Below are 17,823 nucleotides of genomic sequence, written 5' to 3'. Positions count from 1 at the left end.
CGTGAACTCAGTTAATTCATATTTTCAAGTAAAAACAATTAATTTTATTTAAAGCATGCATCACAATCTCATGTAGCACATAGGTAAATACAAGGGGAAGCGGTAGGAGCAGCAACTCCCCCCCCCCCAAAAAAAAATTATATTACTAGCATAGATGGAAGGTGGAGATGAGAAATCCATCCTTTCCCCATTCAAAAAGCCTTTATTCGTTTATGATGTATTACATAATGTGTATGAGAGAAATCTAGACATTTTATAGTTGATAGAATGGTACCAATTACAATTGATATATAATGGTGCCAATTATAACTGAGAAACCATTACATAATTATCTATTCAATGATTGAAAAAGTCTCATTTTCATTGGTTTGGAAAAAAAAACATGAGAAGTTCATGGGAATATTCATTTCATCAACAAGTTTCATGCAAATAGTATCTTAAGCATTGCCCCACCCGGACACGACCATTACCACCTAGATACAGGAGCTCTAGGAGGTAATGACACAGCCCGCCCGGAAGCGTCATGACAATGAGATCTGAAAGGTTTTTGAGAGAAGGCATGTAATTAATAAGAACGAAATTCTGTAGGAAAACACTGGGCCTTCTTGATTGAATTAATACTACTGAGCTCGAAAGAGATTATAGTACATTTTTCAAAAGGGAGTGCCAAAAATTCTATTTTCACTATGTAATGGAGTGAGCATTAGAAAATTCACTTAATCTATATACAGGGTGATTCAGAAAAGATGGGAAAAACTTTAAGAGGTGATAGTACTTACCAATACAAACAATTGTCATTGACGAATGCATGGTCCAACATGAAACGCAAACGTGTTAGCGTGTTTCGAAACGGCCGCTCCTACTTTTTAGAGTTTTTTAGAGATTGGTAAATGCCCAAAATGGGCATGACTGTCAGGCAACAATGGTTTCTTGACCTCAACAATCACTTTCGAAATGCTTACTTTGGTTACCGTGGTTCATTCCAGTAGTCTTGACAACTCAAGTATGTCAAGAACACACATTCCAGCTTGTGCTGATTTTTTAGAAATTCCAGGAGAAGAATGTGTATGTAGGAGCATGTATGATTAAGTAGTAGTAGTAAATGGTAGCACATTTGCCTAGTTTGCACAAGAGGACCTAGTTCGATTCCCGGCAGAGACTAAATGACTTTTCTTTCTCAGTTCACCTCAGCATAATATACAGAAAACATCAATTTCCTTAAACGTGATAAATATTGTGAAATTTATTGAACTTACTGAGACAAACTGGCAATTATGTATAATAACCAAGTTATAACTTTTACCATAACACTGTACACATAAATTCAAGGTCATATATAGCAAGGAAAAGTGCTTAAAATTATGTTTAACAAACAGCTCTTTATAAATTAACACAAAAAGTTTGCTTCAGATGGAAAGATGGATGAAAATATTGGATAACCATGCCACAACACGATGCTTGGAAATACAAAACAAATTATGGAACTTTTTCCACCATCTTTATCATTTCATTAGTGGTAAGGTATTGCAAAGTCTGAGACTGAATAATAATGCAGTTTGTACAAATGATGATACAGTAAAAACACTAAGATAGTAGAAGAAATTTTTCCGTCTAACTCTAAAGTTACTGCACCTATAGAAACATAGAAACAGGGATGGAAAATTAGCAATAATTTTAACAATAGCATATGCAAGAATGGACAAACGTAAAATTCCAATTACTTTATGTTCAATTCTAAGAGAAATTTTTCAAGAAAAAAAAAATGCTTAAAAACAATGTCTATGATATTATATCACATATTTCCCAAAAGATAACGTTATTTCACTGATATAATACTTCAACGCTACATTTTCTACAATGCTTATTGTCTTTTCCTGTTAACCGATTGATGTTAGACAACAGATATCTATTAATTAAGTTTTATTAAGCAAAAGACTATTATAGACTAAGTAACTTTTATAGTTGATTTCTATTATCAGATTAAAATGTCAATCAATGGCATCAAATCAATTTTTTGAAAAAGCAAAGAAATGAACTTATTGTTGTGTGATATGTTTAGTTTTAATACAAGTATTCAATACACAAAAGCAATAAAAAGAAATTTTGTTCAGGTATAATTACTATGTTTTTCTTTCTGCATGAACATTTTAAAATACTGATAATTTATCTGCTTTCTTTTAAACACCAATTTCATATCACTTACATGAAATGGATAAATATCAGAAGTATAGCTGTAATCGAAATTCCTCCATAACAAGCCATGAATGTCCAGAAAGAACTGAATAGAAAACTGAAAATGCATGTGTGTATAAAAAAAATCAATAAATATATTTTGAACAACAATAAATAATATTGAACAATAATAAATAATATATTGCACATTAAATAAATAAATGTATGAGCAATGAAAGGATAGAAATTTACTAGAACTGAACAAATACCGAGCATAATAAACATTCATATTTTCAAAGGTCCACAATTTAGTACAAAAATGGTAAAGTACAACTCAGATGTATGGGGAATCAAGAAAAAAAAGATGCATATTGTTTTAGATTTAAAAAAATGAAAACACAAATAATTGTAAAGCTAATTAAAAAAAAACATAAGCTTTTCTGCAGACCTTTCTTCAAATTCCATTTTCCAGTATTTCAATCGAAAATCCAAAAAACAAGAATTCAACTAGCGATTTTAACTCTAAATCAATTAGCTTGAAATGAATTCACTATCTCACCAAAATATGCTGAAATGGTGATCTTGGTAAACAATGTGATCGTGAAGACTTGAAATAAAACTCATGAGTTAATTTTTTTTTCTCTTTATGATGCTAATCTACACAGATTGGATTTTTTCCAACAACTTTGAAACATTGATTTTCTAACAAGAAAAAAATAATTGCAATCATATTTGCATGAAGTCAGTTGTTGATCACTGACTTTTGAAGTTATACTGTAATACAGTGAAACCAGGGTATATAGTGTAACCCCTGAAGAAGGGGAATAAAAACTACTTCATAAGCAGAACGTGCTATTTATGCTGGCAGGGGCATTCAAAAACAGATGTTACAGGAGGAGTGACACTGAAAGTCGTTGACCATGTACCAAAATCTGAGACTGGGGTCACACTAGTTAGACACGACAAGACAAGACAGCTTCAGATAAGCTTAGTCATTATTGTTTACATTGATTTGTATGATGCAACACACACCGGTGAGTCAGACAAATTGAAATTTTAGCATGATACAAATCAATGTGAATAAAATGACTAGGCCTGTCTAAAGCTGTATTGCTGTCTTGTCTTGCCATGTTTAACCAGTGTGCACCCAGACTTACTGTACAAGGATGTAATGGTACATGCACCTCATACACACTCCTATATAGAATTCCTAATAAATTGGTTACATACAATAACATGTTGTGTGTGAGTATGTATATGCATGACCCCAACATATTTATGTTGTCAGATCAGTGAGTGTTTTGTGCTCTTGCTGGTGCTGTCATCTCTGTTCCATATTTTGATGTGAAGATGGTAAATGCTTGAATTTTCATGTTATGTAAGTTGAAAGTCTGCCTGCTCTTTGCTGAGAGACCGGCTTGCAGTTTTGTCTCAAAGTTGGAAAACAAGTAAACTACAAGTAACAAGAAAAGTTACAGCCACCCCCTCCCCCCAGCATCAATGACAGAGCCGGTATATGCATATATATGAATTGGCATCACCATCATCATCATGCTACCACCCCAGACTTTCATGTCTATCTCCACCTAGGCTATCAACAAGTAAAGTTAGCAAAGTAACAACAAGAAACTTGATTTATCATATCTATATATATAAAATTGATTTTCTCTATACAAATCTACAATTTTAGATCGATCGTCGCCAAATTTTGCATATATACCAAATGGGACCCGAATTGAACGATAGGCTACTTTAAAATTTCGTCAGACCAGGGCAAATGCCCCAAATGAGCAAAAAACCGTAGGGCAACAATGGTTTTTGGGCCTCAACAATCACTTTCCGAACGTTTACTTTGGTTACCGTGGTTCCCTAGCAATGCGTTTAATACATGTATCTGCCTTTACAATGGTTTGTCGTTTCTTTAATGCTGTACGTATATGTATAATATTTATGCCTTTATAATGGTTTGCCACTTTATTCAATCCTCCCAGTAATGAGAGCTTTTTGAATAGACACCATCATCAGCATCACTTTGAGGGTAAGGCAAAGGATGATGCCCCATAGAAATCAGTGTTAAATGTGCCGATTTTACTGTAGAAATGCTGAAATTTTGTGGAGTTTTCTGTCACATACATAATTTTAAAAATTGTATTGAATTCTAGATTTCTGAAATATTGAGTTCGATTAGAGATATACGAAGCCCAGGAGATCAAATATGAAGTAATTAGCCGGACCTACTTTTGAGTTTGACATGCATGCAATAACATTGATTTCACCTTTTTATTTATATCTTCTCAAACAAAAATTAATGTCTCCGTATTGTCTTTTGATATTCAACTGCATAAATTCATAGGTTAGGATGTTTTAAAATTAATTATGGGCCCGTAAAGTACATCGAAGAAATTCCACAGCTTCAATTAAGCATTTTTGAAAGCTGAAATAGACAGATGGAGAACTTAAAGTTCGGGGGGGGGGGATCGAAATACCTAGCACCCCTTAAAAAAGAAAAAAATATATATATTCGTTTCTATGTTCTTTTAAATCTAGATTTGTTTATTTCATGAAGTCGCGCAGGAAGTCGCCATATTGGTTAACTTAGACACGGTTTGCATGTCCCTCAAAGAAAGAGGGAGATATCACGTGATCCAAAAAAAGCCTCATTGAAAAAAACCCGGGCAACGCCGGGTATTACAGCTAGTATATATATATAGTCAGTTTAAATATAGTATTTGACAACTTTTTGTTACTGAAATTCATTTTTTAATTACAGCAATCTTTACCACATGACATTAGCAAGAAACTAAAAGGATTTGTCTTTTATTTTTATATTACCTTTTACCAATGCCGCATTGACACATGGAAAAACCCAGGCACGACCCAGGGGCCTCAAGAGAAGGGGAAGATCACACAAAAGTGAGATCTGATTGAAATTTTTAGTTCTCAGAAAATTGACTTGCACCAGGGCCCATGATTCTCTTTAGATGGCCCTGCTTTTTAAATATTTTTTTTAGCAGTGTACTCACCATATATTTGTGATAAATTTGTCAGACACAGTATCATCATTATGTGAATTTCCCAGGCTTTGAGGAACCTGAAAAAAATACATATCAATAAATTTGTGCTATCAAAATGACTAAAATTCCAGTAATTAACCTTCTATGGGCTGAATTCAGATTGGGATTGATTTTCATAATTTTTTCCCTTTCATTTCCCCTTCTAATCCTTTAGTTTAGAGGTCTAACTAAACCTATCCCTCTCAACCAAAAAATTCAAAAAAAAAATTTTCCCATATGTTTTCTGGAATTAATCATGTCCATAGAAATAACATTAAAATTAAAAACAAAAAAAAATGAAATTTTACTCTTCTTTAAAAATAGGTGATTTTAGAAGATTAAATTTATGACTTACTTATCACAGTGCTACAATGATTGATATTTTTTTTCTACATTCAGTTTGGAATCACACATTCAGGGGGGGGGGGAAATCAAGTGCTTTCATACACAAAAAATATTTTTATCTGATTAACCTTTAAAATTAAACCGATGTTTCCAATTAAGACCTATGGCTGTTAAAGGTTAATAAAATTATGAGTCATTAGCACAAAGAAATAATGTTTTTAATTTCCCCTCATTTTTCATTCCAAGACTTCTTGAGACATGAAATAAGCAATTGCTAACAGCTATCATTTCTCAAGGCAGAATTAAAACTTGAAAAACAGTTAATTTCTCAAAATTTTATTTTGCTCTGATTTGGCCTATAAAATTTCTTCACAAATTTCTTAAATCACAAATTTCATTTTAAACACTATATAAGAAGAAGGTATATATAGATATAGCAGCGAGATATAAAAAACATTTGCATAAATGCCAAAAACTAACAAACATCTATAACAAAATTCACATATTTCAGGACTGCAATCATAAAAATTTCAGTTTCACAAACCGGATGCAAAATGTGATATTCTCTTTCCAAAATTCTTTTTTTCCTATCCATTGACAAACCTAGAAAATTTGATTCTAGCACTGAAACATCACGAATTCTATACAGATTTGCCACATCTGCAAGCTGTGTATCTGCAATGGGAAAGCAAAAAAAGTAAATCTATAATAAGGCTCTAAACATGAAATTTTATACAAAATATTAAATACTTTAGAATTTGGCTCCTTTGCACTGTTCTTGAGAGTTCATTAGAAAAAACTCATGCTAGACATAGCAAATATGCAAAATGATTTTTGAAAATGATGTGTTAACATGTTCTATAATGTGAGAAGAGGTCTATTACCATAAAAAACCATCACAATTTTTTTTCTAATTTCTATGAATTTTTTAAAATTGGTGCAAAATAACCCATAGTGAGTAAGCAGCTTCTATGGGTTAATTTGCTCCACCTCCCACCTTATTTATAATAATAATTATTTCTTAGCACGACGATGTTTTTGTGTGCTGCACTGTACCCACCACTCAAAGTTTATTGTGTTACTAGAAAATGCTAGGGAAACTAACATAAAATGAATTTTTTTGGTCTTAAATGCACAAAAAATGATCAAAATTCGCAACTCATCTCATTTAACATGTAAAAGAAAACAACTGATATGAATGAACAAAATTTTGCTCAGAGTGTAACGATCAAATTACTATCAAGCATATAATGATAAATAATCACTGAAATGTAACTTTATATAGGCATGATTTAAAAGATAGTTTCTGTGTACAAAATAAACTGAATTTACTTTCTAATTACGTTGTTTTTGACAGAAAAATTCAACTTATTCTTCACAAAAATTTCAGGTGAAATCAACAAGCACAGATATGTTTAGCAAATGATATCTAAAATAGCAGATGAATCACTAACATAAATACATGAGTTGACCGATGATGTTTCCTGTTGGAAAAAATCAAAACTGTTTGGAAATATTCATTAGAATAGTGGCCAGGGAACATTGAATCTTTTTGCAGGATTGGGGCAAAGTTACCCGTCTAGGTGAAAAGTATTTATGGTACAGATTTTGACTCACAACTACCAAGATACTGCAAAATTTGAAAGATTAATTATTTTATAAACATTAAACACAATTTTGGAAACCAGTGAATGCTTACTTAAATTGACTTCATTTTCATAATCAAGGAGATAAAATGGCACATTGTATACTCTTGTATCCACATATTCTGCCTATTTAATTAAAAACAATTTAGGAATGCATGAACCACATTGATTGGCAATGCAACAAAATAATTGAACTATCAACAAGATTCTGAATTAACATATGATTATCATCATCATTATTTTTAAGAGCTTACATCTTCTCTTATTTGTAACAGCCAAGGACCATATTCCATTTTAATGCCACAATTTATAACAAACGTTTCCACAAAGAAAAATCCTGATCGTGTCTGTAAAATGAATTGAAAATTGAACAACGGAATAAAACTTGACAAAAATTCTATTTATTGTTTGAAAAAACCAATCAATGTACACTAGAGGTTCATCTCAATAATAATAATAAAAATAAAAAATTGAAATGAAATAAAAGAAAAGTTTAAATAGCAAATATGCCAGCTCAATGATCTATCTTTCTTATAATCCTTCTCTAAAATCATCTATTAGTTAAAACTACTGATTACTTCATGTGAAATAAATCTGCACAGAATGTAATGAAGTTTGTCGTGCACTACTGCTACACTTAACAGTACATGCTCCTCATACACATTCCTCTGCAGAATTTCTAACAAATTGGTACATGCTGGAATGTGTGTTCAAAGTCTCATGTGTGGCCCCTTAATGTATTTAGGTTGTTAGAGTTGTGCTTGATTCATGTGCTTGATGGTGCTGCTACCTGTCTTCCATATTTTGAAGTGAAGATGATAAATGCTTTAATTTCCATGTTATGTAAGTATCCCGTTGCATATCTATCTGCTCTCTGCAGATAGACTTTTCAAATGGGAGACAATTGCAGATAAAACATATAATAATCTGACTTTCAATACTAAACTGAAAGGTAACGGCTATCATGCAGACATGTTGCAGATGTACTGCAACATGACACTAATCTGAATATGAATGTGTTATTCTTGCGATGTATTATAATATTGTAATGAGCTTGCTCAAGAAAGTAAAATATCCATCTCTCTCTCACTGCAACATGTCTATTAACTATTTGCATGTACAAACACCTTATTTATACTAGATATTGTTTCTCAAAAATGTAAATTAGCAAATTAAACATTATCACTAGGGATACGTAAATTTTGCAAAAAAAATCCGAAATTACGCAAAAAAAAAAAAATTCAGGTCAGAAATTTCATATTCTTCACAAAAGAAAATTCATTTTTTCACAAAAAATAAACATTTCAAAAAACACACTCATGTCCGTAAATTAAGGATAATTCAAAATCACACGGAAATCGAAATCTAAAGTAAAAATTTCACCTGTAGAATTATCACACACATCTGCAAGAATGACATGCAAATTTCAGGAAGCCACCAGATGGTGCCGATAGTACGTCACAATGACGAGAGTGTAAGAGGGGGGTATATAAGGAATGGTGGCAAAGAAGTAAAATTGTTCACTAGAGTTCTGTAAGGCGCTCAGTGCCATAAGTGAATAATTATGATACAGAGGACGCATGTGGATGGTTTTTTACGTGGTAGAATTATCTGCCACCTGGAATGTGGCCGTACTCAGGTGGAAGTATTCGAGGAACTTGGAATTGCCCAAAGCGTCATCTCTAGGCTTTGGCAACGATTCCAAGATAACGGAAATGTCAGTAGATGTTACAGTACAGGTCGCCCCGAGTTACAACGCCGAATGAAGACCGGTATTTGGCAGTAACTGCCAAAAGAAGCAGACGGAGCACAACATCCGACCTGTCTCGTCAGCTATCTGCGGGTACCACAGTTTCAAGGCAAACCGTGTACAGACGTTTGGGAGATACTGGTCTATATGCTCGCAGGCCAGTTCAGATGTGTTCCACTCACGGCAACTCACTGTCGGCAGCGATTAGCCTGGAGTAGAGAACATGCAATGTGGACATCGTCACAATGGGCTTGTGTGATGTTTTCCGAAGAGTCCAGGTTTAGCTTGAAGTCTGATTCACGTCGGACTTTCATATGGAGAACGCCAGGTACCCGTTACCACCAAGACAACATCATTGAACGACACCGTTACGGTGGTGCAGTATTGCTCATTTGGGGTGGAATTATACTGGGTTCCAAAACAGATCTGCATGTTCAAACTGGAACCATGAAAGCCCAAATTTATCGGGACATCATTCTGGAACAACATGTACGTTTGTTTAGGGGTGCCATGGGCGCAGAATTTGTGTGTATAGATGACAACGCCCGTCCTCACAGAGCAAACATCGTAAACGAATGCCTTGAATCTGAGGATGTAACCCGTATGGAATGGCCAGCATTCTCACCTGACTTGAATCCGATAGAGCATGTGTGGGACATGCTTGGCCGATGAGTTGCAGCCCGTCAAGAGAGCATTGCTTGCTGAGTGGAGTGATCTTCCCCCAGATCAGATCGATAATTTTATACTCGGCATGCCTAGGCGTTGTACGGACTGTATTTCATCGCATGGGAGACATACAATGTATTAACCATCATACCAACCATGTAATAGTAAGTTTTTGTAAAGGAGATATTTTTTACAATTGCTCCAGGGAGCAAAAATCATAGTTTTTATGAATGTTATCATACATACACCATCGTTTTTGTTCTTTATCTTTTGTTTAATAAATGGGCTTTATGAATAAGTAACGTTTGTTTTGTTTCTGAACCTGTATTTGCCGGAGCTGGCATTATCCTTAATTTATGGACATGAGTGTAAATATAACATACTTTAAAAAAATAGCACATCATAGGTCCTTGACTAAAATGATTTTTCTGAGGCCCCCTCCCCCTACCTTGCTAGAAATGCTTACTCTCGATAATTTAAACCAGATCTCATTTTCATAAGGCCCCTCTGCACTTGAGGTTTCTGGGCCGTGCTCGGTCGGATCCATGCATTAAGACGACACGGGTGCAAATATTGCAGTAACATTGGGAGTTCTAGCACCCACTTGACGACTTTTTCCTTTGTAAGGAATGAAATAGAGAGCCGTCATTAGTGAAAATTCTTGAAGCAGGTTTTAAACCCACTTTTTCTATTTCCCATGTGAACGGGGCTATAGGGGGGAAAGGAGAATTTTCAAAGCCCCTCTTGAAGATCAACATTTTCTGAATAGCTTTTGGTGCGGAATCACAGAGTTCATAAAATAGTTTCACCAGCACAAAACATGTTTTTTTTTAAATAAATGTGATACACTTTAATGACAAAATTATAATGAAAATGGTTCTGCTGGAGATGTTTAGATACCCTGCCATGAAGCTTGAGCACTATTGTCACCTGTTTGTCAAAAAATTAGAATGTGCACTGCAGTTCGCATAGAAAATGCGCTCCAGTGATAAATGGCAGAACTGATTTTTCCTCTTAATTTTTTCCCCAGCCCTTCATGAAGGCATTCACAAAGTTTCATAACGTTCTGGTGAGTAGTTACGGCTATAGACAGCTCTGAATAGATCAGCTTCATTTATGCAAACCCTATATTTGCTTTTTAATTTAAGCAGCATTGACAAGATATCTCTCCTCCTTGTAAGCCTCTTATTTTAGCATTGAAAAGCCCAGATATTTTGTACAGTTGATTTCCCAACAGAAAATGTTTCCCTATGCCCCTTAGTTTGCACCTGCTGTATAAATCAGAAAAAAGCATACTTAATTTAAAAAGATATGGCATTTTAAAGGGAATTTAGTGGTTTCCATTATTATGCTTAAATTGTTAGCTAAAATGATTTTAACTTTATATCATGGGTTTTGCCATACTCACTTTATTAGCACCATTTGTAAAATTGCTTCCTTCATTATTTTCTGTCACCAGACTGAATGTGTTATTTCTGAAGCATCTAACTTTATTCGTTGAATCAAGTAGTGTGAAAAGGAATTTTATTTCATGTTTAAATGTGTCAACTTTTACAGTCTTGCCTTTCTCATTGGCAGTATCTGGAAAATATTAGCAATTATAAAAAAATAAAACTTTTATGGAAGTAAAAATTGCAATCAATCAGTGCAGTGGAATATTATGACATTCAGTGCTGCTGTAACAAACCATTCTTGTGCCCTGTGTAAGAATTTGCATTTAGGCTCTTTCTGGTCCATTCTTGAGCCCATAATGGCACATTTAGGCCCATTCTGGGTCCCCCCTCCAAATGGACCCTGCGCGGGTTCATCTGTTGCACCTGCCTAGTTACGGCACTGATGAAATTTTATTCATATCAAAGTCACAGACATAAATTGTGGTTTTTTTATTTTTTTTGTTCCATTCAATTTGTATAGAAAAAAAGATCAGAAAGATATGAATGATTTTAAATGCTATACCATGCATCGCCTGATTACAATTTTTGCCCCCTTCCTCCTGTTTCAGTCTAATTCATAGTTTCCCAAATTTTTTGTTCCATCGCCCCTTTATCAAAATTTTTCTCCCTCATCAGGCCCGTCATTTGGGGGGGGGGGGTAGGTCTTGCTTGTGGTTGCCTTCCCAGCTTTTGAAAATACACAAAAATTGGTATATATACAGTATATATATATATATATGAAATAATAAATACTAAATACATTGAGTACATGTTCTTTGCCCCCCCCCCGGAAAAAGTTGAAATGACCTGTTGCTCATCACCCCCTACTCAAGCGAATCCATAGGATCCTATGTTAAATCAGCAGCTTTTATCGCCCCCCCCCCCCTGGACCATTCCATCGCCCACCAGGAGCAATATTGCCCACTTTGGAAAACACTAGTCTAATTTTTTCAACTACCATTCTCTACACTTTGTAGCCTACATCTAAATTTACTACACTGTTCACTTACAATGTGAATATACCTGCATATATCCTCTGCCCTGGCATATAGCTCGGCATGCAAAACCATGAGAATGCTGTCCTCACAATTTTTAATATAGAATTAATATTTTTAGAAAAACATAGGAATTAAATTTTGTTTAATAAAAGAGGCAACCACCAAATTTTAGTATTATAATAGAAATCAATTGCAGACTAATGAATGAATGAAAAATTATTGATGAAACAGCAGATTTTTTGGATAAAAATTTGACGTGTCTTAAATTATTAGGCATCCAAAAAATTTGTTTTCTAAGGAAACTGGTTTTCTCAATCTCTTTCACTCTGGGACTGAACCCAGGCGAAACCATGAAAAGAGTTTTATTATTACTTTTTGCCTGAAATCTTGAAGTTCTCAGATGAAAAAGAATTATGCATCACAGTTAGAAAGATGGTGAAAGCTGAAGTGAATAACCAGAGCTGTTCGTTTTAATTTTGTTTTTGGTAGAGAATCGCTTATGTTGCAAAAGGCATGAATTCAAGCTAGCTGATGTACTCATTAAAAAGTCTTGCCAGAGAGCACCAGACCTATAACAGTACAAATATTCAATCATTACACTTCACTCACAATTTGACATATAGATGGCAGCACAAAAGAAATTTCACACTCAACTTTAGACACACACGCTCAGACTGTTAGGTGAACTCCCCCCCCCCCCCCCACACACACACACTTCCGGCATACCTCAATCAGTGGTAAATTGGCTATGGTGATAGACTGAAGTTGTGTTTGGATGAATGAAAGAGTTGATTATGTGTATCATCAACTGAAGATATTTCTTCTTTGTTTCTTCAAGTACTATTATTTACATATTCTACATAGTTAATCAACTCTAACATGCCCAATTAGCATTATCTAATTAATCTCTAACATACAAGATTAATCAAATTAAATACTAAGATGTTATAAAATATAGAATCAAAAATTATGCGACCAAAAATTATCATTAAAAGAAAATATACTTGCCTGGGCAGCTGAAGTTGCTATTGTCCTTAGCCAGAACCAGTGTAACTGAAACACTATGAATGCCGGCTGGTCCGAATGGGAAAGGCATTGTTTCAAGCAAGCCGACACTGAAATCATAGATCATCAAAATACTTATTTTTGATCCACTGGCACTCAATGTTTAATGAATTTCAACTGTATTGACTAGCAATAACAACTATGAGTAAAATGGAATTTCTAATAATCTTATTTTGTACTTCGATCTTAAAAATACATGAGGGAATTTTTTAAGCAAAACAGTTTTGAGGATTTAAAGCAATATCAGTGAGATCACATACTGATTTTCCCTATCTTCCTCAGGACTCAAAGTTTCATTTTTGTTTGTCCATGTACTTATGAAAGCAAGCTTCAAATCTCCATCAGCATAACATACCCTACCATTAGACACTGGTTCCTAATATTAGACATTAATGTGATGTTTTAATGAAAAATAACAGGTGATAAATGCAATAAATTTCAAATAAAAAACTTGAAAATATTTCACAGTATATAGTCTATGTAAATAAAATATGCATTATTTATTAATCACACTTGTTTTTTTTCCCCCACTAAATTTCACAAAGTTCACATACTAATGGTGAAAATGCAAAAACTTTCACTTAAGAAACAAACTGTGATTTTTCAATACAAAAATAAATAAACTATAGGAAAGAAAAGTAAATGAAGTATGCTCACAAATGAAGCTCTTCCGTTCAATTCATCAAATACTGAATTTTTGCTCTTCTACAAAAAAAAATATATAATATATGTCTAAATTATGAAGAAAAAATAATATTAAAAAAAAAATGAAGCTTAAGAACTATGTGTTACTTCTGAGAATCAAAGCATATGAAATCAATAATAATGATCTTCATAAATCAATAGAAAAATCCACAGCTCTCACTTCTTGTCTTGGTAATTAATCAAAAATTTTCAACCTCACAATGTGAGTCAAAGTCTTTGCATTACATACATATGAAAAATTTTTAGAACTATCATAAACTGAAAAAAAAGGTGTTCTTACAAAACTGAAATCTATCCAGATGAGATGATCAGTAAATTTTCGAAGTGGTAGAAGAACATCTGCTCGACAGCATGGATCATGAGCAATCAATGATGGAAGTAATCTTACTTTTGTTATGTTTGTCAAGAAAAGGTCATTACTGTGAAATTGTTCCTTTTTTAAGTTAGACACAGCTAAATTAGCGAGGGTTCTGAAAAAAAAAACCCCATCAAAATACTTTGGTACTAATATTAGTCAAAAAACATAAAAAATGAGAGAGGAAATACTTATTTATGTTTTTTGTACTATATATGATTTAGGTACATACAAACAAATATTTAAATTTTTTTACCAAGCTATTATATAATATAATATAATATAAAATATCAATTAATATCAATACCTGATACAGAGTGTCCCACAATTGACTGACGGTTTTCAAAATGGGATAGCAAGAAAATGATGACAGATATTAAAGTTATTCTTCCAGAATATAAATATGTGAAGTCTATAAATATGTGAAGAGCTACATTATTCATGTTGCAAGGAATTGTATAGGTATTAAAATAAAAAATAAAAAAACTTTAGATACGGACACCCTGTCCTGGAAAACCCAGTTGAAAGTTGTTGCCCTGTCTCTCCTGATGCCAACAAAAAAATGTGCACGTTTCTAATTGAAATATTCGCTGAGATATTTGAATTTAAAAACCAAAGGGTGGGAAAGAACAAAAACTAACAGACAACGTTTTTTCCTCCAACTTTTCCCCTATATTTGAATCCAGATATTTCAGTGAGTATTGCAGTGAGAAACGTGAAATTTTTTTTGTTGGCATCAGGAGAGACAAGGTAAAAACTTTCTAATTGGGCTTTTGGGGCACAGTCTGTATAAAAAATAATACATTGTTTTTATTTTAATAACTATTTAACCCCTTGCAACATGAATGACATACCTGAAATTCTTGACTTTGCACGCACGCACGCGCACACACACACGTTTATATTCCGGAAGAATAACTTTAATGTCTGTCACCATTTTCTTGCTATCCTATTCTGAAAACCATCAGTCAATTGTGGGACACTCTGCATTAAGAAAGTTTTCACAATATTAAAAAAATATTAGCTCATATGCCGTTATCATTAGTTCATTAATTTCATTTATTTTTTCATGGAAATACAGTACCCATCACTAATAAAATCACCCCCCAATAAAATCAACCACTTTATAAACTCAAACCAATATAATCACATTATAAAATTTCCTTTTAAAAAAATCAAGCCACTGCTTTTAAAAATCAAAGATATTTTTTAAATGAATTTTGCCTGCTAAGAAACTAAAAAAATTCCAACTTGTGAATTGTTTGGTCTCACTTTTTGGCATCTGCAATTGCTTGCAAATATTTTCAAATTTCAGCAAAATAAAAAAAACAAGGAATCACAAAATTAGAGAAGTGACAAAAGAAACTGGGAATTCAAAAATATAGATCTCTCTCTGCTTCTAAATTGAGTATATCGTGCCTCCCCCCCCCCCCCCCCAGTAAAGCAGAGATTGTAAAAATTGAAGAAAAATTCCGGTTATCAGAAATAATAAAAACATAAAAGATATCTGACCAGATAGAACTTTTTAAAATATCCTTAATGGTATTGAGAAAATAATGCCAGACTGCCAAAAGACTGATCCAATTAAGAGAAAATGTAAGCTCAATTTCTTTAAGAACATATGTATAAAAACTATACTGAATGCATGTGTTAGTTTAATTGATTAGTAATAAACCATTTATTCATAAAAGTGTCAATTCATCTGTGTATAAAGTACATTATATGAGTAGACTTTTGTTAGAGTGCATTATATATAGACTTTTTGTTTATTTTGTTTAAAAAAAATTTAGTTTCTGGAAAAAAAAAATCAAATAGCTTCTGATTATTTGATTGTAAAACTCAGCCACTTAATAGAATCAAAATTGTCAGGATAAAAGTGATTTTAATAGGCCGCAGGCACTTAGTATCAATTTATGCCATTTTTTTCGAGTTTACAACTTTCCCAATTGCTGTTTGCCAACACCACTCACCAACCACAGAACTCGTGAGATCATCCATTTGTCCTTTTCTACATGGTTCGACAGCACATGTGTATCTACGTATTCCCATTGTTTAACATCATTCATGTCTATTTAAAATATCATGTAATTTTTTTCATGTGCGGAAATTAATAAATAAATTAATTATAAGTAAGGTAAATTTGTAAACTTTTGTCAGCATATTTATTTAAAAATTTCCATGAAAAAAATTGACACCAATTGCGCTGAAAATGAAGCTCATTTGCAAAAGGACCACAATCCAGGGCAACTTTGCACCTACAAGGGTAACTTTTCACCATTCTTGAAAAAGGATTCGACATTACCTAGTGGGACTATCCTAATGAATATTTCCAAACAGTTTCAACTCTGCCCAATGGGAGACGTTATTGTCAACTCATGTATTTGAGTTACTGATGCATCTGTCATTTTGAATATTGTTTGCTAAACATAGTTCTGCTGCTGGATTTCAGCTGGAATTGTCAAAAAAAATTAAATTTTCAGTCACAAAATGACAAATGCATCTGTTACTCAAATGCATGAGTTGACTGATAACATGTCCTGTCAGGTAGAATTGAAACTGTTTGAAAATATTCAATAGGTAATGTTAAATCCTTTACTCAGGGGTGGTGTAACTGGGACCACCCTGTAGGTGCAAAATAGTCCCAGATTATGGTAACTAAGTGAATAAAAAATTTAGTTCTTTTTAATAAAAGAACATACCAAATCCACTGCAATTGAATGTACCTCAGATTTGTTTACAGCTGTAACTATATTAACTCATTCTATAGGCTCTGCAATGCACTAGTTGACATTTTACTTGTAATTAAAGAGCTTTAAATAATTCTTGAAATTTTGAATTGAACCATTAAACTAATCATGAACATCCATAAATGATGTGTGATATCAACTTCACATTTATACTCACTGGAAATTTTTAATTGTGATCTTAAAAGTTTTTACATCAAACTTACATTTGCACAGAAAAAGGCAAAAAAGTATCCTTAAAGTTGTCATATCCTTTTCCTGTGAGCCCTATAGTAAAGTTTCTCAAGTGATCAGAAGTATTCGAACTAAATTTCCTAGCAAAGAAAGATCTATGAGATAATGACATCAGATCTGAAATATCTTTGTCAGAGTATACACTTGGTCCCTGGAAAAGAATAATTGTTTATTCACTGAAGTATACTATCAGTCTTAATGCACTGAAAATTAACAGCATGTGCAATTTCAGTTTTAAACTATACACTGCAGGATGTTTCATATTGTTTGTCAATAAGGACTCATAACCGTTACTTTAGAAGTATATTTTCAATACATGCAGTTTCTTATGTCATAATTTGTCATAAAATGTCATAATTTTTTTAAGGGTTATGCATAAGAAAATATAAAAATTAACTTTTTATACAGTTCCCATGTGCCAAAAATTCCAAATAGTAGGTCATGCTCCAAAAAGTAATTTGCAAAAAGTTCCATATCTTTAAATGCAATATTTATAAAGATATTCACTTTGAGTTTTTCAGCATTTATCGCCAGTGACCGAGTGTGGTTCGTAAATTGCGAAAATGTAAATTCAAAAAGTAAAAATTATGTGAAAAATGTAATTTTTATTGTGACTAAAAAAGTAAAATGGTTTCACTCTTCAATTAATTTTAATAA

The 17,823-nt window shown here is 33.1% G+C and overlaps 1 protein-coding gene across 3 annotated transcripts in view; it reads right to left on the bottom strand.

The window, feature by feature from the left end:
* Window positions 1–60: 60 nt before the first annotated feature.
* The window catches only part of LOC149076797 (uncharacterized), a 61,582-nt gene continuing 43,819 nt past the window's right edge, over window positions 61–17,823 (bottom strand). For all 3 annotated transcript variants that reach the window (XM_089244473.1, XM_089244474.1, XM_089244472.1), the window contains exons 17-28: window positions 17,139–17,317; window positions 14,114–14,303; window positions 13,786–13,833; window positions 13,389–13,504; window positions 13,072–13,178; window positions 11,041–11,213; window positions 7,471–7,563; window positions 7,270–7,342; window positions 6,115–6,245; window positions 5,196–5,263; window positions 2,204–2,290; window positions 61–1,632 (exon numbers count right to left, since the gene is read on the bottom strand). In XM_089244473.1, the coding sequence (XP_089100599.1) occupies window positions 1,503–1,632; window positions 2,204–2,290; window positions 5,196–5,263; window positions 6,115–6,245; window positions 7,270–7,342; window positions 7,471–7,563; window positions 11,041–11,213; window positions 13,072–13,178; window positions 13,389–13,504; window positions 13,786–13,833; window positions 14,114–14,303; window positions 17,139–17,317 (1,395 nt within the window). In that variant the 3' untranslated portion in view covers window positions 61–1,502. The remainder of the gene's footprint in view (window positions 1,633–2,203; window positions 2,291–5,195; window positions 5,264–6,114; window positions 6,246–7,269; window positions 7,343–7,470; window positions 7,564–11,040; window positions 11,214–13,071; window positions 13,179–13,388; window positions 13,505–13,785; window positions 13,834–14,113; window positions 14,304–17,138; window positions 17,318–17,823) is intronic.

This window comes from Pholcus phalangioides, unplaced genomic scaffold, assembly GCF_987345545.1.
Source record: "Pholcus phalangioides strain wild (caught in Gottingen) unplaced genomic scaffold, Ppha-v1.0 ptg000015l_1, whole genome shotgun sequence".
NCBI classification, from domain to species: domain Eukaryota; kingdom Metazoa; phylum Arthropoda; class Arachnida; order Araneae; family Pholcidae; genus Pholcus; species Pholcus phalangioides.
The sequence above is the reverse complement of the archived record's forward strand: the minus strand, read 5'-3'. Positions and strand labels throughout refer to the sequence as shown.